The sequence below is a fragment of the Diceros bicornis genome, chromosome 16, assembly GCF_020826845.1.
Source record: "Diceros bicornis minor isolate mBicDic1 chromosome 16, mDicBic1.mat.cur, whole genome shotgun sequence".
NCBI lineage: Eukaryota > Metazoa > Chordata > Mammalia > Perissodactyla > Rhinocerotidae > Diceros > Diceros bicornis.
The window spans coordinates 40,608,469-40,630,022 of record NC_080755.1 but is presented as its reverse complement, the minus strand read 5'-3'; the positions used below and the strand labels follow the sequence as shown (position 1 = coordinate 40,630,022).

At 37.1% G+C, this 21,554-nt stretch overlaps 1 protein-coding gene across 4 annotated transcripts in view; it reads left to right on the top strand.

The window, feature by feature from the left end:
- Nucleotides 1-21,554, top strand: part of SMAD2 (SMAD family member 2) — a 78,180-nt gene that overhangs the window by 6,144 nt on the left and 50,482 nt on the right. For all 4 annotated transcript variants that reach the window (XM_058557069.1, XM_058557066.1, XM_058557067.1 and 1 more), the window contains exon 2: nucleotides 18,416-18,704. In XM_058557069.1, coding sequence (XP_058413052.1) covers nucleotides 18,469-18,704 — 236 coding nt within the window. In that variant the 5' untranslated portion in view covers nucleotides 18,416-18,468. The remainder of the gene's footprint in view (nucleotides 1-18,415; nucleotides 18,705-21,554) is intronic.

The window sequence follows — 21,554 nt, the reverse complement described above, 5'->3', positions numbered from 1 at the left end:
CGTACTCTCTTGATTTGAATGAACTATGGAAACTTTTTTGTAGACTAGAGGTGCTTTATCTGTGGCAGTGAATGCAAATTTTCCATGTTTAGACCAACCTTTTACTTCATAGACAGATGGTTAGGCTGTAGTTCATGTAAGCTGGCCAATTAAACTTTTCTTTATAAAATGTTTTAAGTATCAGAAGGGTCTTGCTTTGGCCTGAGGTTTGTGCATTGGCCGTTTCTGCTCTAAACCAGTAGTTTTCAAACTTAAAGCATGCACACGTGCGCGCGCGCGCGCACACACACACACCCCCCCATGCACACAATAGCAACCAGAAGGCTCTCAAAAAACAAAAAAACCCCCAAAAAACATTACACAGAATCTCAAAATATAAGGGGAATGGGCAGTTGCCGAAGCCCTGCCTGCTCAGTTTTCCTCTCATTCTTACCTCCAGGAAGCCTTGGATGCTCCACTGAGGAATAATAGATCTTAGAGAAAAATCTTTGCTGTAGACCTGGACTGTTTCGTATCGTAGACACTAGCCACATATGGCCATTTAGCCCTTAAAATATGGCTGCTATGACTGAGGAAATGAACGTTAAATTTAATTTTAATCTAATTGGAAGTTCTGTTGGACAATGCTACTCTAGACTTGGCTGTGATTGCCCTTTTACACCCTGAGGACTGGACCCACTTGATGTGGGTATAAGTTGCTGCTTCAGCAGAGGGTCAAGGCAGACTCTGGGAATTTGAAGGGCAATCAGAATACTGAATATTCATGCTGACTTGAGTCTGGGCCTGTGAAGTCTCCTGATAGATGGATGCTTTTTAATAATTTTGGAATGATAAACCAGTATGTAAGTTTATGTTTACAAGCTGATTATGGAACTGTAGATTCCACACAACTTGTTAAAGATGAAAGGAATATAACTCAAGCAAAGAACAGGTAGTCTTTTTACACAGCAGTCCCTATATAATGTAGACTTTCACTGAACTAATGACCTACTTTTAGGGTTAAATTCAAGCTCTAGCATTAGGTTTTAACGGTCCGTAAAATTGAACACATGAATATTTCCTATTTGCTTTTGTTTAAAGGGGACCTTACCCATCTTTCTCCTTGAGGCCAACTTAGGTTTCCAGTTGGCAGTGTCTTTTCTTACTAGCTTACAACTTTGGAAAAATGCATCGTTACAGTGAGAATTGAGAAATCTGGGTTTTTTTTTTTTTTAAATGTTTTTGTGTATTTTTATTTTTTTAATGCTTTCTATTGTCCTGATTTCTTTGACTTAGAATAGTTGTAAAAATCCAGGTCATAAGTAATCTGCTTTTTTCTCTACCTTGTGTGATACATGTTTGAACATGGATTGCCAAAAATCTAATAGTGATTTTAGAGTATTTCCAGTGAGACCTTAGGTGTTTTTATGAGGCAGCACCATCACATTTCAAGTATTTTCTGTTGAAATATATAACTTGATTTTATTTTGAAATAAAAATTCAAATTATAGGTATTTGGGAAATATTTTGTATTTGCAGTTTGAGAATATTTGAAATCTACATTTGCTTTCTATATTTACTTCTTTTGTTCTAGATTTGAACTTGGTGAAGTGTTTTTTACCACTCTTTTTCATATTCCCCTTCCCACTGCCCTTTCAGAAGTCATCGGTGAATTCTGAACTGCCAAGTTCAGCAGTTTTTTTTTCAGTTATCTTACTACTTTGCTCAGCATTTGCCATTATTGGCTATATTCTATCTAGATTTCTTGAAATCACACAAACAGACGTGCTAGAGCAGACAGATTAGGCCCATTCCTCCTGCTACAAATCTTGGATAAAACGTAAGACTTGTTTTCTCTTATGTATGTAGTTGATCTAGAGAGGAAGAGAGAGAGGGAGACAAGTCTCCAGGTATCAGAAACTTAGAAAAATCAGTGTTAAGGAAGAGCTGGCCTTGGGCAATTTGCTAGATAAGAATTCAGTAGCTGGGGATGGGATTGTAAAGCCATTCAGAGAAGGGAGATAGAACTCTGGGAACTGTATGCTAAAAATATATATATATATATATAAAAACTTTCGATATCATTGAAACATCTGTGGCCTCTGGGAAGAATAAGCCTCAGACCTCTCTACGGAGGAACTAGAAAAACACTAGTCTTTTTAAATATCTCCTGAAGGCCAAGCAAGGTAAATAAAAAGCAGACACTAGCCAGATATAGAATAGTGGGTTTTTAAAAATAGGTAATACATTATTGTAATTTGAAATTCAGAAGGTACAAAAGGATATGTGGTGAAAAGTCTCTTTGTCAGCCTGTCCTTTGCCACCCAGTTGCCTTTCCAAGGGCAAGTAGCATTACTACCGTTTTTGTGTATTGTTACAGAGATTTTATGCATATATGAGTAACTTTGTGGTTTTAGTGCAAATGGTCATATGTTTTACTTAATAATGCATCTTGGAGATTATTCTATGTCAGTACGCAATGAGTGCCTTTTTACTTTTTCTTTTGGTTGCACGGTATTATTTTGTGTGGGTGTCTGTAATACAGTTCGTCAGTCCTCTATTGATGGGCGTATAGGTTATTTCTAGTCTTGTATTAAAAACAGTGCTGTGACAAATAACTTTGTTTATACATCATTATACAGATACGTAAGATTTCTAGAAGTAGATCAAAGGATATCTATATTTGTTTATTTTAGGGAATATACTTTATTCATTTTTTTGACTGGGTGGTGCATGCACACGGTACAAAATTCAAAAGGAACAAAGTAGTAAGTAATGAAAAGTCTCGTTCAGATCTCCTACCTCCTGCTACCCAGTTCCGCTTTCCAGAAATGTAACCACTGTCACTAGCTCCCTGTGTATCCTTCTAGAGCTGCACTGTCCAGTACATAAATATGAGAATTCCTCTTATCAGTCAGGTTTTTTTCCTTTGCATTTTAATTTGTAGGATCAGAAATCTCTTGCTAAGATGTTGGTTAAAAAGAGAGGTACTAGGCTGTTCTTTATTGTCTCACTCAGCCATTTACCGTGATCATTGTGGGTCTCATCAGTGAAAGTCTTGCTTCCGTTGACTTTTATGATGTTTGTTCACTTTGGAGAGAAGCCTGGCATTATTCTTGGCTACATGTTTTTGAACCAGCTCCAATTCGCACTGGTTGCCTCTACACGTAGTACAGAGCAGTCACCCTGGGATCCCCCTTCCCTATAATTTTAGGGGGTTCTTTCATCTTTCTCCTTTGTTAGATCTATTCTTTTGCTCTCCCTCCTTTTGATGAAACATATCCTTCAGGACTTTACTCGAGAAAGAGGTAAATGTTTGTGTGGGGTATGTATTTGGAGACGTTACCTTTATTTTATCCTGGTTGGGTAATAAGAGTTCTAGGTTGGAAGTAATTTTTTTTTTCGGAATTGTGAAGGCATTGCTCTGTTGACTTCACTTACACTGTTACTATTGAGAAAAACAAAGCCATTCTGATTCTTTTCTATATCACCTGTTTTTTCTCCTTGGAGACTTTAGGCTCTTCCTTTGTCCACAGCAATCTGAAGTTTCACAGCCTACAGACGTTGATCTGGGTGATCATCCAATGTGCTGGGGTCTTGATAGGCCCTTTCAGTCTGAAAACTCCCATCTTTCAGTTCAGAGGCTATTTCTTGATTGCCCTCCCCACCCCCCATTATCTCTGATGTCTTTCTAGAAGTCCTGTTTGGACATTGGACCTCCTGAACTGGTGCTCCAGTTTTCTTCACTTTTCTCTACTATTTTCCATCTTTTTTTTTTTGTTCTGCTTTCTGGGAGATTTCCTCTGCTTTATCTTCCAGCTCTTGTATTGATTTTCTCTCCCATTTCTGCTATCAGGAGCTATCAGGCTATCTAAGAGCTCTTCTTTTCTTCTTTGAATGTTCCCTTTGTAAAGCATGCTGCTCTTGCTTCAGGGTTGCTGTATCTTATTTCTCTGGCTATATTGATGATTTTTACAATGTTTTCTTTCTCTGTATAGTCTCAAATTTCTTGAAGTTGCATTTTTCTCTTTTTGCTTGCCATTTTTCCTCAGATAATCAAAGTAATCTTTGATTACTAAGGTAGGGGTCTAAAAAGCTGATCGGAAACTAAGCCTGCGGGTGAGGCTTGTCTCCTTTCAGTTTCACTGTCGAGTGATCTGAGTGGGCTATTTGTTGGTAAACTCTCAATATTAGTGTCTGTCCGTCTTTCCTCCTGGGTTGGTCAGGTACCCCAGAGAGGAGTCCTGATCTGACTAAGTGGGTAAAGGTTTGGCTGCTAGTATTTTGGAAGCCACAACCCAAAGGAGGGAAGGGGTTGGGGAGTCTCTGTAGTTAGCATGCAACATGCTCATCTTCATTTACTCCCTCTCTTCTCCTAGTGGTACCCAGGCTGTCTCCTAGTCCAGGGAAACTGTTTTATTCTCTGCTGAGAATAAACATTTAGTCTTCTGGAGGGGGAGAGGAGCAGTTACCCAGTGACATATAGAGTTGGGGAGCAGATTTAGTGATCTAATTGCTTCTCAGATGTCTCTCACTCAATTCTACCTATTTATCTCCTTCTCCCTCCTGGCCGTCGGTTCGAGATGGGGGAATGGCTGGAGCTGTCTGTTACTTAACCTTTTGAGTACTCTGCTGTGTAAATCGGAACGTTTCCCCACAGCTAGCCTAGAGTTGAGTCTCTGATCTGTTCACAGTTATTTCTCATCCATCCATTTTTGTTATCAAATTTTGTTTGTTTTCTCCTTACTCTTCTCCCTATCCTGATGAGACTGTCTTTTCTTTTTTTCTTTTTTAATTCTTTTATTATGGTTTTTAATAGACTGCTATTTTCACCTGCAACCCACTGATTAAAGTTTTCCATTAAAAAAAAATTTAAGGATAATCCTCCGAAAGAATTGGAGTAGAATGTGTAACTCCAAGTCAGTGGAGATGAGGAGGTGGAAGTTAAGAAAATTTGATCATTCCAATAGAAGGCAGGAAAAAAGAAAAAAGAATCAAAGAAAATGCATAGGAATTAGAAAACAGAAAATAAGATGATAGAAAATAAGCTTAAATATCTCCATAAATCCAGTACATAATTTTAGATTAAGCTTGCTGGTTAAAGGAGAATGAAAACTTTTTTAAAAATCCAACTGAATGCTTTATATTAGCAGACACATCTAAAAGTATGATGACATAGTTTCAAAGTAAAGGATGAAAAAAGATAGACTAGGCGTCATCTGTGTTTTAGTCCATTCAGGCTGCTGTAACAATTCCATAGACTGGGTGGCTTATAAACGGAAATTTATTTCTCACAGTTCTGGAGACTGGGAAGTCCAGGTTCAGGGCGCCCGCAGATTTGGTGTCTGGTCTTGCTTCTTATTTCACAGACAGCTGTCCTTTTGCTCCAACCTCATCTGGCAGAATGGGGCAAGGGAATTCCCTGCAGTCTCTTTTATAAGGACACTAATCCTATTCATGAGGGCTTCACTCTCATGACCTAATCACCTCCCAAAGGCCCCACCTCCGGATACCATCACATTGGGAATTAGGTTTTGACATATGAATTTCAGGGGAGGGGTGGTGTGGGGACACAAATATTCAGTCTATAGCAATGTATATAGCAAAATTGGCAGAATTACAAGGATAAATCAAAAAATGTATAATTATAGTAGGAGATTTTAATACATACACCTCTCAGTAGTGAAGAAGAGAGAGATAAAAATATTATAAGATTGTACAGGATTGGGAAGGTGCAGTTAGCAAGTGTGCAGCAATTACGGAAAATGTATTCTTTTCAAGTACCCATGGAATTTTACAAAAATTGGTTATGTACTAGACCTCAAAGCAAGTGTTGATAAATTCCCCAAAATTTATACCTTACAAATCACATCGTTGGACCGTAGTCAGTTAAGTTAGAAACATAACAGGATAGCAACAAGTCCCAAATCCATAGTTGTATACTGAAAAACATATTGCTAAATTCATGGGATGAAGAACAACTCATAAAAATTAGAAAATGTTTAGAACAGAATGTTGAAAAAAACACTGTCAAAAGTGAGATACAACAAAAGTCCATTTGTCTGTCTGGGAAACTTCGAACCTTAAATGTTTATTAGTAAAGAACTGAAAATTAATGAGTTAACTATACAATGTAGAGAGTTAGAAAAAAATCAGTGTAATGAGTTAGAAAAAGGAAGGAAATAAAGTTGAAAAACATTAATTAAAAAAAAAAAAAACAGATAATGGATCATCTAAGCCAAAGGTGCTAAGTTGAAAAGCCTAAGTTTGCCAAGATTGATGGAGGAGAAAAAGAAGGTACAAATGTTAGAAATGAAAAAGGGATATGACGACAGACAAAGTGAGATTTAAAACTAAGAACACTGTGAACAGCTTTTTCCTTTAAATTTGAAAACAGATAGAAAGGAAAATTTCTAGCAAAGTAAATTACCAGAATTGGTTTAAGAATAAGAAACTTGATTAGATTATAATTTAAAAATTTAAATTCATAGTTAGAAATCTACCTACACCAAAATAAAATTAAATAAAAATCTTAAAAAAAAAACCCAAGTGAAAACTCCAGATGGGCAAGTTCTATAAAACATATGAAGAATCAGTAATTCCAATTTTATACAAAATGTTATAGAAAATAACAGAAAAAATCATTTTGCTAGGCTGCTGTAATCTTGAAACCCCAGTGGGACAAGTGTAGTATGAGAAGGGAAATGGATAGGCCACCTCTCAATAATGAACATAGCAATAAACATTTTTGGTAAAATGTTAGTATTTGCTCAAAGCAAAAATACCATGACTAATTAGGGGTTGTCTCAGGAATGTAAAGATGATTAAACATTAGAAAACCCATAAATGAAATTCATCACATTAACACATCAAAGGAGAAAGCCAGATGATAATCTCAATGGGTAAAGGAACAAATGCATATGATAAAATGCAATACTCATTCTTGACAAAAATTCTTGGAAAACTAGGAATATAAGAGAACTTGGTTAATTTGAGTAAAGGGTGTTGGTTAAAAAAACAGAAGTATACTTAAGGCATGATTCTAATTATATGAGTTTCTAGAACAAGTAAAATTACTTTGATAGAAATGAGATCAGTCATTGCCTGGGGTGAAGAGGCTAGATTGAAAAGGATGCAAGGAAACTTTCTGGGATGATGGATATGTTCTATATCTTGATTGGGATGATATTTACATGGACGTATACATTTGTCAGAACTCATTGAAATGTATGTTTAACATCTGTGCCTTTTATTGTATGTGACCTGTGCCTTAATAAAGTTGATTTTAAAAAGTCAATATATAAAAACCAGTGCATTTCTATATACCAGCAGCAGACAAAATTTACATTTAAAAACCATCATTTAAAATGGCTGTTACAAAATACCAAGGAAAAAATAAAATGAAAACGTGTGGGACCTTAATAGAGAAAATTATAAGACCCATATAATTCAAATTTTCTTATAAGAAGATATACTTGTATTTATGAATGGAAGACACAGTATCATAAATATGTCAGGTTTTTTCCCACTTATTTGTATATTCAGTGTCATTTCAGTTAAAATCTCAGGATGTGAAAGAGAGTTCACTTATCAGATACCAAGACATATCCTATAGCTTTGGTAGTTAAGACATGATGGTATTTGCTTCAGATATAGACTAATGGAAGGAAAAAAAAAAAGCCCAGAAACACAAGTAGCATTGTAATTGCCATAGAAAAGATTGAATATACAGTGCTGGTATACTTGGTTATCTTTGTTGGGGAGTAGAAGGTACCTACCTCACACTATAGACAAAAGTAAATTACAAGTATGAAAAGCAAAACTTTAGACTTTATGACTTTTAAAAGATGACAGCATATGGAAGGATTTTTTAAGAAAGTACAAAATGTATACATAATATAAGATTTAAAATATTTATAAATTTGAGCACATTTAAGTGAAATACTTAAGTATAAAAAAAGCCATCAAAGTCGCTGGGTGAAGATATTTGTGGCATGTGTAATTAACAAAAGATTATTATCCAGAATATATAAATGATTCTTGTGAATTAAGAAAAAGATGGTGAATGTGAACAGATGATTCAAAGGAATAGAATCCTGAGAAATCAGTAAACATGAAAATATTCTCTAACTCTTTAGTAGTCCAGAACTGCAAACCATCAACAGCCTTCTGTTGGTCACATCCATCCTTTGGGCAAAAGTTCGAGGGACCAAATAAGTCAAGTGTTGGTGATATTTGGTAAAACAGGAACTCGTACTTCCCTGGCGGGAATGACAGTTGGTACAACATGTTGTCAGTACTTGGTCAAGTTGTATATGTGCATATCCTATGCAGCATTTCCATTCCTTGGTATACGTCCTCAGGTGGTGGCTTTCATAGATTTTTTATAGACCGTGGTGGGAAATATATTTTACATGTGACAAAAACGGAAATAAAATTTTTGAAATAACTAAGTGTATGCTGTTTTCTACTGTATTGTGTTTATTTTCTCTTAGTTTTATTATCTATTAATTTTTTTTCTCTTTTCTGTTTTTTTCTTTTTAAAGATACTTCTCAGGGTCAGCTGAATTGATTTTGTCTTCACTAATGGTACATGACCCTCAATTTAGAGAAATAACAGAGAGTAACATATGGTAAAATGTCTGTTTTGATTAAGAGTGTCTGTGGTTTTATTAGGTTGCAATGTAAAACGTATTTCTCATTTTGGGGCTTCCTTTTTGATCAAGAAGTTTTCAAAGTTTCTGCCCTTGAAAAACTTTCACATACATACCAGAAGATACACAACAGACTACTCATGGCAGTTTGTAAGAGTGGAAAATTGGAAACAGCCTGAATAGTTAGGAAAAGGAGAATGGACAGTGAACTGTGATAGAGTCACACCCTGGAATGCTATATGACAGCTAAAATCAATGAGCTAGAGTTGAGGATTATATATGTATCAGCATGAATAGTTAGAATACGAAGTGAAAAAAGCAAAGTGACGAGAACAATATTAAAGTTGCATATAAATTTTTAAAATGTGCAAAACTTATTGTATGGATACTATATGTAGCAAAACCGTTAAATGACCATGGGGGAAAGTCAGCATTGTGATTATCTCTGAGAAGCAAGAGGGAGGGGAATGGGATTAGAAAAGTATACATAGGGAACTTAGCTGTATCCATCTATCATGTCTCATGTCTTATATCTGATCAAATACTGCAGAATGCTAAGAGTTCACAGAGCTGGCTGGGAGGCCCAAGGGTGTTTTTAATATAGTTTTTTGTATGACTGAAATATTTAATTTTTTAAAATATATCATTCACAATAAAACCCAATATACCTGGAGTAATGAGTAAATTTAACAAACTGTGAGACCTTTATGGAGAATATTATACAACTTTTTGATGGATAAAAGTGTGAAATGGAAACATCTCATTTTCATAAATAGGAATACTCAGTGTTATAAATATGTTAGTTCTGCACAGATTAATATAAATTCATTGCATTTCCAATCAAAATTCTATAGAGTTTTGGTGGAACTTGACAAACTAAACTTAAAATAGCTGATATAAATTTGAAATGGGGGGGGCTCACCCTCCAGAGATGAAGACTTACTAGAAAACAGTAGTAACTAAAATTCTGTGATATTGGTGTAAATATGAATAAGTACATTTTGATGAACAATTACTATGTACGGGTATGAAAACTGGACAGGGAAGAAAATGGACAGAAAAAAAATTAGTTCATTTGGAATATGGTGTTGGAGGAGAGCTCTATAGATACCCTGGACTGCCTGAAAGATGAACAAGTGGGTCCTAGAGCAAATTGAGCCTGAACTGTTGCTGGAGGTAAAAATGATAAAACTGAGGCTGTACTCTTTGGGAACATCATGAGAAGGCAGGATTCTTTGGGAAAGACAGTAATGCTGGGAAAACTAGAAGGCAACAGGAAAAAGGAAGATCAAATATGAGATGGACTGACTCCATAAAGGAAGCCATAGGTGTGAGTCTACAGAAGCTGAGTAGGGCTGTTGAGGACAGGACATTGTGGACATCATCACCCATTCACAGGGTCGCCGGGAGTCAAAGCCGACTTGACAGCACTTAATGAACAAGTACACCAGTGAAGAGGAGGTAAAGCCCACATTCAGACATTTATTTATAGGGATTTGATATGTGACAGGAGTGGCATTATGAATTAAAGAAAAGATAAACTATTTAATAAATAGTGCTGATAAAATAGGTGATCCTCACAGGAGATGTTTAGATCACTATTTCACGGCTTAAACAAAAACAAATTCCTGATATATTAGATACATAAATGTGAAAAGCAAAACTAAAACGTCTACAAGACTATCTAGAAGGGAATATCTTTATACATCAGGGTACTTCTTCATGCCTCAGAGTCCTCATTTGTAATTCTTAAGATTTTTAAGAATTACACTGGATTCTTAAGAGAATTAAATGAGTTAATGCTTACCTGGCGCTTAGACTAATGTGTTGTGTCATAGAGTAAGCACTGAATAAATGTTCCCTACTGTGTTGGGGGCGGAAAGGGATTTCTTTAAAAAGTAAAGTTATGTCATAGGAAACTTTAGATTAAAATATAAATTTGTGTATTCTAAAAGATAACATAAGAATGAAAAAACATTCTAAGGATTTGGAGTATTTTTTGTAATACATATTCAGTGATGGGGTTTACATCAGAATAAAAACAGTAGGAACAGAACAGCACAGTTGAAGACTCCACAAAGAATATGAACTGTAGTTTAATAAAACATGTAGAGGGGTGGGAGGTAAAAAAAAAAAACATGTAGACAGTGCTATTTGTAAAACTATGTTATACAGTTATTAATAACTTGAAGACTTTATTTGCTAGTTCAGGATAATCAGCCCTCTTACTGAAACTTTCCAGTGAGTCATCTTAGAATCCTAGTTTTACTGAGGTATCACTTGATAAGCTTTCTTATTTAGCTGTAAAGATAAAGTCTTCCTATTCTATTGAAACCTGCATTATGTAAGTATTGCTTATTGCTAGAATTAGGAACAGAGTTAGTATCTGAACTTACTTTTCAGTTCTTGCAGATGTTGAAAAAAAGTTCTGACTTCAGCACAGAGCTTGCTGCTACACTATTGAAGGAACTCTGTATATTCTGTAAATGACTCATTCACATTTCGATAACAACTTGATCATAAATCTAGTTTTCTTATTCCATTTTGTCTTCAACTTGGAATGTATTGACGTTGATTCCTTGTAAAAACGTAAATTCAATCTGTTTACATTTCAGAACTGTTGGCTAAATATGATACCTTAGCCGTTTAAAATAAAATGTTCAACTAGTTGAAATGTACTATCAGCATTACTGAAAAATATTATTTCACTGCATAATTTAAAAATTCTCTAGGGATAATTAGCCAGATGTCAACCAGCTGTGGTTACTAAGATATGACAATAAGACGTGACAAGTTAAGGCCGGTAACTTTATGTGATTACATAGTTTCAAAGTGGTCATAACTGCAGTTCCAAGACATGGGACACTGAAATCATGTGATAGTACTAGGTCATGAGGTTCTTCAGATGACCCAGAACAGGCTTAAACTGGCTTAAACTTTTCATGATTTTATTTCCATGAAGAAAAAAATTAGAAAGGTTTTATAGAAAACTTTTAGATCCTCAAGAACACATGTTGACTCAAGAAACATTTCTTCTAACAAAAGTGTAACAGAGAACCTGTTTACTCAGATTCTTCTTAACACTAGGAACCCCTTTCATTTTTGCTGATTATACAAAAGTTTAATTTTTATTCCTTTCCTTTTTTTTTTGCTTTTGTCCCTAATTTTGTATTCTTTTTTCTTTCTTTTTTTTTTTTTGAGGAAGATTGGCCCTGAGCTAACATCGGTTGACAATTTTCGTGTTTTTCTTGTTTCTCCCCAAAGACCCAGTACATAGTTGCATATCCTAGTTGAAGGTCCTTCTAGTTCTTCTATGTGAGACGCCGCCTCAGCATGGCTTGATGGCGGCGAGTAGGTCTGTGCCCAGGATCCAAACCGGCGAACCCCGGGCTGCCGAAGCAGAACGTGCGAACTTAACCGTTATGCCACTGGGCTGGCCCCTTTATTCCTTTTCTTAGGCTGAATTTCCATGAATGGATTAATTGAACCAAAGATACAGACCCTTTTAGATAGATTCTTGTTATATTTTTCTGTCGGTTTTTCACAAGGAACAGGGATCGCTCATGTAACTCACAAAAGAGTTTTATTTTAAGGATTAAATTTGTGTGGGACTGGAACAGGACGTGGCGAGTCCTCAGAAACCAAGCCTGGGGACCTGCTGCTATGCTTTTATGCAGGACTGTGACTCTGCCTTGCTTGAGCACACTGTGTGTATGCTGACTACCTTCTCCTGAGCCTCTGCTGTGTTCTCTACTGCCTCCTGATCATGGGATGAACACGGTTGCTTATATAAAGGCATGTATAATACTGACCCTGTAGCCCTTAGCCTTCAGATCTGCTTCTCTTTCTGGGTTCCGAATAGCGATCAGTGTGTCATTACATGCTGCTCAGTTACATTAGTTAGCAGCAGTTATCTTTGAATCCTCCTTTTCCTGAAACTCCACATCCATTTGGTCAATAACGTGAATTGTCTCTAAAATAACTGAAGTAATACTCCTGTCATTAGCACTAACTTCTGTCTTCAGCTTTCTAATCTGAGCTGGCCTCTCTGCATTGCTTCCTCATACTCCATATTCTAGCAATACGTACATGTTTTTCTAACTCCTAAAACATTTCCTGTCTCTAGAAAACATGCTGAACTTTCTGCCTGGTGTACTTTCTCTCTTTCTCTCTCTTTTCAGACTTCTGCTCTGATGTTTTTGCGATACCTCTCCCTTCCAAAGGTTGAATTAATAAGTGTATTCTCTGTGCTCAGGTAAGACTGTGTCACATGGTGTTGAGGTTTATATAGCTGGCTCCCTTATAGCATGCTTTGTGGCACAGTGTATGAATTCAGCAGAGGCCAAAGGTAGCCAGCTGGGTATACCTTTTGCTGCCTGGTAGTCCCAGGCTTCTACTTTGGTGGATGATTATGTGTTTGATGGAGTTTTGGTGTTTGCTTTATTTTGTCAAGTTGTAGTTTTATATACTATAGTGCTCATTTATGTGTATTATTATAGAGTCTACCACTGTAGATAGTTTAACAGTGCTACTGTCAAGTTCTCATTGTTGTTTTCTACTTACCTTGCAGTTCCCTAACTGAGCAAACTTTACTTTCTCACCTTTTCTGCTGTATTGCTAAAGAAAGTCACATAATCCTACTTATTGGCTCCTTTTGAATTTTTGGTATGTAAACCACAGCTAGGCTATGAAGGGTGCCACGGCAGCATTGTTAAGTGGATTTCCATGAGATGTCCATGAAAAAGGGTTTTCATGGCCAAGTAAATTTATGAAATCCAGCATACTATATTGCCTCTTCTTGGGACAGTCTCCTGAATTGAGGTTGGGGACCCATTTTTTTTTCCCTTTTCAGGGCAGTGAGTATGATTGTTAATTAGGTGGTGACCATTATTTTCTAGCAGACTCTACCAATGCCTAAGTATCTTCAGTTGGAAGACCTTTTTTTCTGTTTCTTCCTGTTGTGGGGAATATTACCCCTTAGCTAACATCTGTTGCCAATCCTCCTCTTTTTTTTTTTTTTCCTGTGCTGGGGAAGATTGGCCCTGGGCTAACATCTGTGCCCATCTTCCTCTACTTTATATGGGATGCCGCCACAGCATGGCCTGACAAGTGGTGCATATGTCTGTGCCTGGGATCTGAACCAGCGAACCCCAGGCTGCCGAAGTGGAGCGTGAGAACTTTAACCACTGTGCCACTGGGCTGGCTCCTGGAAGACCATTTTTGAAAAGGCTCTTTTGAGACTTCAGAGTCCTTTTTTGAGAATTATACTTAATTTCTTTTTTTAGTGAATGTATACCTTTGTTACAGAAATCATACTGTTAGTACCCCAAATAAGTTTGTGATTGCTTGTCACTGGGCTCTCAAAATAATAAAAAGAAAATTTCTGACCTCCCACCCTGGGCCTGTTGCCCAGCATTTGCCTAAATATGCTTGCAGAGGCTACCTGCATGTTGTGGACAGACACCATTAGATTTACATCTTTGGTCAACTGCAGCCTCTCCTCCCTTCTGAAATTTATGGTATGCTTTGGCATATTGAAGGTTTGAGAACTTCTTAAATAAATTCGTTTAACTTAGCTTATCTAGGAACTTCTTAATGTATTTGTCCAGATACCTTTTTAATTTTTTTTTGAATTGTAATTTACATTTGATAAATGCCCAAACCTTAAGTGTTCAGTTTTGTGAGTTGATAATTGTGTACTCATATGTAACTACTTCTCAAAACAAAATAGAAAACAGTTTTATCACCTCAAAAAGGTACTTTGTGCGTCTGACCAAGCATTTCTGTATGTGTCCCCTCCCCTTTCCTGAAATAGCCATTTGACTTCTATCACTGGATTAGTTTCACCTGTTGTTAGAAGTCATAAGTGGAATCAGTATATATTTTTGTGTGTCTTTGGCCCCGCATGATGTTTTTGAGATTCACCCATATTGTGAAGTATATAAGCAGCTCACTCATTTTTGTTCCTGAGCAGTATTCCTTTGTATGACTATACCATGTTTTGTTTTGTTTTTCTTGCAGTTTTATGTTGATATTTGGGCTATTATGAATATGGCTGCTATGACCATTCTTGTACAGATCTCTCTTTGTGGACGTTTTCATTTTTCTTGAATATGTGTCTAGGAGTGGTATTATAATAGAGAGTAGATGTATGTTCAACATTTTAGGAATTTGCCAGTGTTCCAAAGGCGCTGTACCATTTTACACTCACATCAGTGTATAAGTGTTCCAGTTACTCCATGTAGTAGGCTGCATAACGATCCCCAAAGACATCCAGGTCTTAATTCCCAGAACCAGTGAAAGTTATTTTATATGGCAGAAAGGACTTTCCAGATGTGATTAAGTTAAGGGTCTTGAGATAGAGAGATTCTTGTGGATTATCTGGGTGAGCCCTAAATGTAATTATAAATTGTCCTTATAAGAGGAGGGTAGAGGGAGATTTGACTGCAGGACTAGAAGGCAATGTGACAACACAGCTTTTGCTCTACTCTTCCCAAGAAGCAAGGGATCAGGCCCTGGGTGTGGGAGGCTTTCTTGCATCTCCCCTTCCATTTGAAGGCTTTTGTTTCACATGAGATACCAACAAGTGAAGAAACTCTCTTCCGTCTCTTAGCCCATGCCAATCTTTTTCAAGACCACTCATTTGAGGCCCTTGGAAAAGAGCTGGTGAGTGAGTGCAGATTCCCCTTGTCTGAGTCTCCCAGGGATTTTTAGCTGTCGCCCTGGCTGACACTCAGCCTTCATCTGTACTTTTACCTTTAGTAGTCAGCAGATTGACTGCGGACTGTGTTTCCTTTGCATCTGTGGGTTGATATCTGCCATCAATTTTGAAAAGTTCTTGACCGTTATCTCTGTTTTTCCTGCCCCCATTCTCTTTTTCAACTCTCTCTGATGTTCCAGTTAAACTTTAGTTAAACCCAGTTGACATTTGGTATTGGATGTTCTGGGGTTTTTTCCACACTTTTTTTTTCTCTTTTTGTGTTTCAATCTGAGTACTTTATTTTGGCTTGTCTTCAAGTTCAGTACTCATTTCTGTCTGTTATTAAGTCCATCTAAAGAAAAAATCTTTGATTTCTGATACTGTATTTCTAATATTTCCCTATGATCCTTTTTTTTTTTTTTTTATGCTGAGGAAGGTTGGCCCTGAGCTAACATCTGTGCCCATCTTCCTCTATTTTGTATATGGGACGTCGCCACAGCATGGCTTGATGAGTGGTTCGTAGATCTGCGCCTGGGATCTGAACCTGTGAACCCCGGGCAGCTGAAGTGGAGTGCGCGAACTTAACCACTGTGCCATGGGGCTGGCCTTGCCTATGATCCTCTTTTATAGCTTCGGTGTCTGTGATGAAATTCTCCATTTCATTATGCACGTTGTCCATCTTTTCCAGCAGATCTTTTAATGTGTTTTTTTATCATAGTTATTTTAAAACCTATGACTGAAAATTCCAACATCTGGGCCCTCTCTGATGTGATTATATTAATAATTTCATCTTTTGACTATGGTTTGCTACTCCGTGTCTTGTAATTTTTGATTGAATGCTGAGCATTTGTATAAAAACAGTGCTGATTGAAGTAAGTGTTATTTACCTGCAGGAAATAGTCCATCATTTCTTGATTGATAGATAGGTAGATAGTGGGGCTAAGTCAGTAAGATGTATAGTTGAGGTAGTTCTGGGCTTTGAACTTTAGTTTGATTTAGTGCAGTTGTTTTGAGAGCAAGATTAAGACATGACTTACCCCAAGATTTGTTGTCTGAGTATAATTTCAGTTATCTCTTTGCACTTCATATCTGAGCCATCAGCTTTCTGAACCATAGGCAGTTTCTCTGCTTTACAACCAGCTGTCGATTCCTTGGTCATTCTGGGGTTCTTTTTGGTCTCCAGTCCTGCCCCTGGCTTTTGTGCCTAGTGAGATATTTTTCTACTAGTAATGCCTTCCAGGGATTTCTCCTAGCAGTTCTTCCCTACCCTAGCCTTGGTGGTTCAATGTCCAGAGTATCTGAGTGGAAGTTTTTCTTTCAGCTCTCCTGTCCTACCTTATTCCTACCACAGCTGAATGTCTAGAGTCTCTTGGGTTGATTTCTCGCACTTCTGCTCATCCCCGCCCCCCATCAGAGGACAGATTTTTTGCATTTGAGGGAGACCATAAGCTTCTTGGGGTATCTCGCAGCTTTCCAGCCCTGTCCCCCAACCTTTGGCGTATTTTGGCAAGCACTTGGTGAAGACTTCTGGGAATGAGTGGTTGGGTGGTGCAGATTTGCTCTGTGAAATCCTTGGAATTCTAATATGTCTTGTCAGCCTACATGTTGCTATTAAAATATATTAAAGTTTAGGTTGGTTTCCCCTTTCCCCGTCTATGGTGGAAATATTCCTCCTTAGCCACTCCGCTAGGAAAGAGACCATCCATGGGCCTCTCTTTTATGAAGGTTCATTACTTTCTGGAGTTTAGTTCCACTTAGGTTACTTTGCATCCTTAACTTTCTGATCGATTCAGAAAACCATGATTTTGTAGCTTATCTGGCTTGTTCTGATTGTAAGGACGAAGGTGATGGTCTATTGTGACTTTCTACATCCCAGTTAGAAGTGCAGCTCCTCTCCTGGAATACTCTTTAATGTATATTCTGGCAAATACCTGATAAAATTTATTTCACTTTAGTTGATTTTCTGTAGTATTTTTGAGAACTATGTTTCTAAATCTTTTCCATTTTTCTGAAATCTAACTCTCCAGTTCTGTCCTAAAGTGGTAAATGAATTTCTCTCTATTTTGAGATTAAAGTCATAAAATTAAAATTTAATTGAGAAACTTGTGGAGAGTGTGGGAAGAATTTGTGGTCAATGCATAGAAAACTAAGCAAATGAAAAACTAAGATAATTAACTCTGGGAAAAAGAGTTGTACAAAAAGGGAAACACGATTATATAGTTGCTTACTACTAATCTCATCAGGTACAAAATTATATACATGATTATTTAACTATAATTGGGAGATAATTATTTTTGAGGTTGGAGGAAAGTGAGTGATTATGGTGTAAATCCTCATTTTCCATAGAAAAATTAATAGATAGTACCTTAACTTGATATTTCAAAGGTTACCGTTATAAGCCTATTACTGAGGTATAAATAGCAAGAATAAAATGAAAGTTAAAAGATTTTGAAGAATTATATATCAGTGTGGGAAGAGAAACTATATTTGACTTTACTCACTATGCACATTGTTACTTAGATAAAAATGAAAATATATTTTAAAAAAGAGGCTTAATTAAAATTCTTCTCCAGGAATGGTAAAAATGAACCAAAGCTTTTCTTCACAGACTCTTATTTACCTTTATTTCATTATTCTTGTTGTTTACTTCACACTTGATGCCTTTTCCCTTTTACAACTTTAGATTTTACTTGATGATACTTATTTAGTCAGTTATGAAAGTTTGAATCTTTGGGGAGAATGGGCTTGTAAATTTTTTAAAATATTTTTTTTAAGTTTTGAGAATAGATTGAAGCTCTAAAAAATGAGAAAAACTTTCTTTTGGTGAAAATATTTTAATTCTTGACACTATTAAAAGTTAAAAATAAGGTAGTATTGGTAGTGATAAACTTGTCCTGTGTTGATAAAGATTTTATAAGGGTTTGTTTGCGCAAAGGGCCAAGAAGAGAACTTCTGAAAGTCTGTTGTGAAAGTAATCACTTGAATTTCTATCTCATTCTGTAGTTTGCTCTCAATACTGTGTTGAAATTATTACTTGACTTTAAAGTTAGCCTCTAAATTAAGCTTTCCATATCTTTTCTAGGTTAGATAAAGGAGAATATTTTCTTAGCGTGGATTGCTGCCTTTGGTAAGAACATGTCGTCCATCTTGCCATTCACTCCACCAGTTGTAAAGAGACTGCTGGGATGGAAGAAATCAGCTGGTGGATCTGGAGGAGCAGGTGGAGGAGAGCAGAATGGACAGGAAGAAAAGTGGTGTGAGAAAGCAGTTAAAAGTTTGGTGAAGAAGCTAAAGAAAACAGGACGATTAGATGAGCTTGAGAAAGCCATCACCACTCAAAATTGTAATACTAAATGTGTTACCATACCAAGGTAAGTGGTGGTAGATCAGAAATTTGCTGGTCATACTGTTGAAAATTGCTTAAAGGATTCTGAGGGAAAGTTATTGAAGTTTTGTCACTTTCAAGTCACCTGTAAATAGTGATTATTAAAATATGACAGTTATTTTTAACCTGTCGTATTAATTTTGTTTTACTAGTTAAGGCTTGTTTATTTTACAAATCATTTTCTTGAATAGTGAGAAGGTTTAATCAAGCAAAATAAACAGTTGTGTTAAGTTTTATCTTCACTGTCTTCATTTATCTTCATTGCCTAAATGCTTCATTGTAAGTTATCCTAATTTCTGTGATTGAATGACATTTGAATAAAGATTCAAAGTTTTTTCTCTCACTAGTGCAGTAGTGACAGTTTTCTCCCCTCTTGGTCAAGACTTCGGTCAGTAAGGAGTTAAAAGGGGCTGCTAACATCGTGATGAATTTTGCATAATTTTAGTTTGAATAGCAGCATTACTTTCAAGAGAGAACAGTATATGAGGCAGCTTCTTGTCATACGTAGTCAGAACCTGTCTTGAAGACCACCTCTTGTATTGGAAGGATCTGTTATTTAAGAGGTTGAAGTTTTACTAGTGTAAATTTAATCGTTTACAGATAAGTACCACTGTCAGAAATACTGTTTTTTTAATAAAGTAGCAAGTGTTTTTTAAGTGTTTCACTACTTTTTGTGTGCATTACAGGGTTTTTTGGGAGTGTCAGCATATAGAATTTTCTAAAATGATTGTTTGCAGTGTCATACACATCGGCTAGCATATAGCGTGTGAAAGCTTTCTACTTCCTGTTGACCTTTTTCCCGTGAGCTTTGGGAAATACACTCGGGATGCTTGTTGATAATAGATCCCAGTAACACGAGCCTATCTGCTTGCAAATACTAATAATAGGATGTGTCCTGCCTTATTTGGTAGAGTAATTATCCATTTCTTTCCTGGCTTGTTTCATGTAAATCTTAAATAAGAGTTACTTTTCTTGCTTTATTTCTTTTGTTTTACAAATGCTTAGGAGTGCTTGCTGCGTGTGCAAGGCACTGTTCCTAGGCACGTGGGTCTACAGTGACGAACAAAACACAAAGTTCCTGGCCTCCTGAGGGATAGATGTACAGAAAAGCAAGTGGGCAAATTAATAATTCGAGATGGTAATAAGTACAAAGAAGACAATGGTTGAGGGGTAAAAAAGCTGCTTTGGATTGGATTGTGACACTTGAGCTGAGCTTTGAGAAGTAGCAGCTAGCTGAAGGAAGAGTCTTCTAGGCAGAGGAAGGAGCCGTGGGAAAGACACTGAGGTGGAAAGTAGCTTATTGTATTGGAAGATTTAGAAGGAGCCCAGTAGAGATGGAGTAATACAAAATGAGTACAAAACTTGCAAGGAGACAGATCATGTAGGGCAACCTAGGGCACTGTTGGAGTTTGAATTTTAGTCTAAATACAATAGAAAGCAAATACAGGATTTTTTATTTAAATCCATTTTTAAAGGATTTTTTTTTTTTTTTTTTTGTGAGGAGATCAGCCCTGAGCTAACATCCGCCAATCCTCCTCTTATTTTTTTTTTTTTTTTTTTGCTGAGGAAGACGGCCCTGGGCTAACATCGGTGCCCATCCTCCTCCACTTTATATGGGACGCCGCCACAGCATGGCTTACCAAGCAGTGCGTCGGTGCGCGCCCGGGATCCGAACCAGCGAACCCCGGGCCGCCGCAGCGGAGCGCGCGCACTTAACCGCTTGCGCCACCGGGCCGGCCCCTTTAAAGGATTTTTTACATTTACATTTTACAGATTTTTTTTTTACATTTTTTTTTTTTTTACATTTTTTACATTTTTTACATTTACATTTACAGATCACTGGCTGTTGGAAACAGATGATGGGAGGGATAGTGGAGCATGTGTATGTGTGTTAGACTGGATGGTGGGTCCGGAAGCAGGGAAATCAGGAGGCGATTAAAGTCTACATGAGAGATCCTGGAAGCTGGACTGGCGTGCTGGCTGTGCTAAAATGTGCAGTAGACGGATTTGGGTGGAAGTAGAACTGACAGGACTTGCTAATGAATTGGCTAAGAATAAGTCAAGCTGTGTTTGTTAATTTTCATTTTTTTGTGCCCAGTATTTCAGTTCAGTATATATTTATTCAATACCCACTACATGTGTGATATGCTCTTCCTCACTGGCATTCAAATACAGTCTTTGCTCTTGAGTTGTTTACTCAAGGGAAATAAACTTTAGAAATAAAAAAGATAATTTCGTAAGGTGCAGTAGGTGTTATGAAAGATGTATACTCAGGGAGCTATGTCCAAAGGAGGGGAACTTTGCCTGCTCTGTGGCTTTTAGAAAGTTTCCTTCAGAAGGATTGTTTCCTGGGTTGAATCTTGATGGATGTAAAGGAGGAATTCAGTCAAGAGAAGTCGGATTCATCCAAAGTGTCGCTGTGAAATTGAAATTGAGGGTATGATGGTAGGGCAGGACTGGAGAAGGGTTCTGGTGTCCTGGGGTGTAAAGTTGGGAGTGGCACGTGGCAGGAGTGAGTCTGTGTAGCTAGTAGGGAACCACAGCATGCTGTGCGGGGGAGTTCATGCTGAACTGAGTGTGACTGGGTGAGGGTGGAGTCATTGAAGAGCCTTAGGTAAAGAAGACTCATAAATCAGATTAATTTTAAGTACAGCATCTGGCTGCAGTGAGGAAAGTGATTGTGAGACTCTCAGGAGTGCAGACAGGGAGATCAGTTAGTATGTTGTATGTATGTTATCTCCCTCATGAAGGGGAGCTGTGTGATCCAGTAAGACCTGGAGCTGTGTTTTTACTCAGCTTCATCTAAGGCTCAAATTGCCCTTGTTGTGAGGTTATT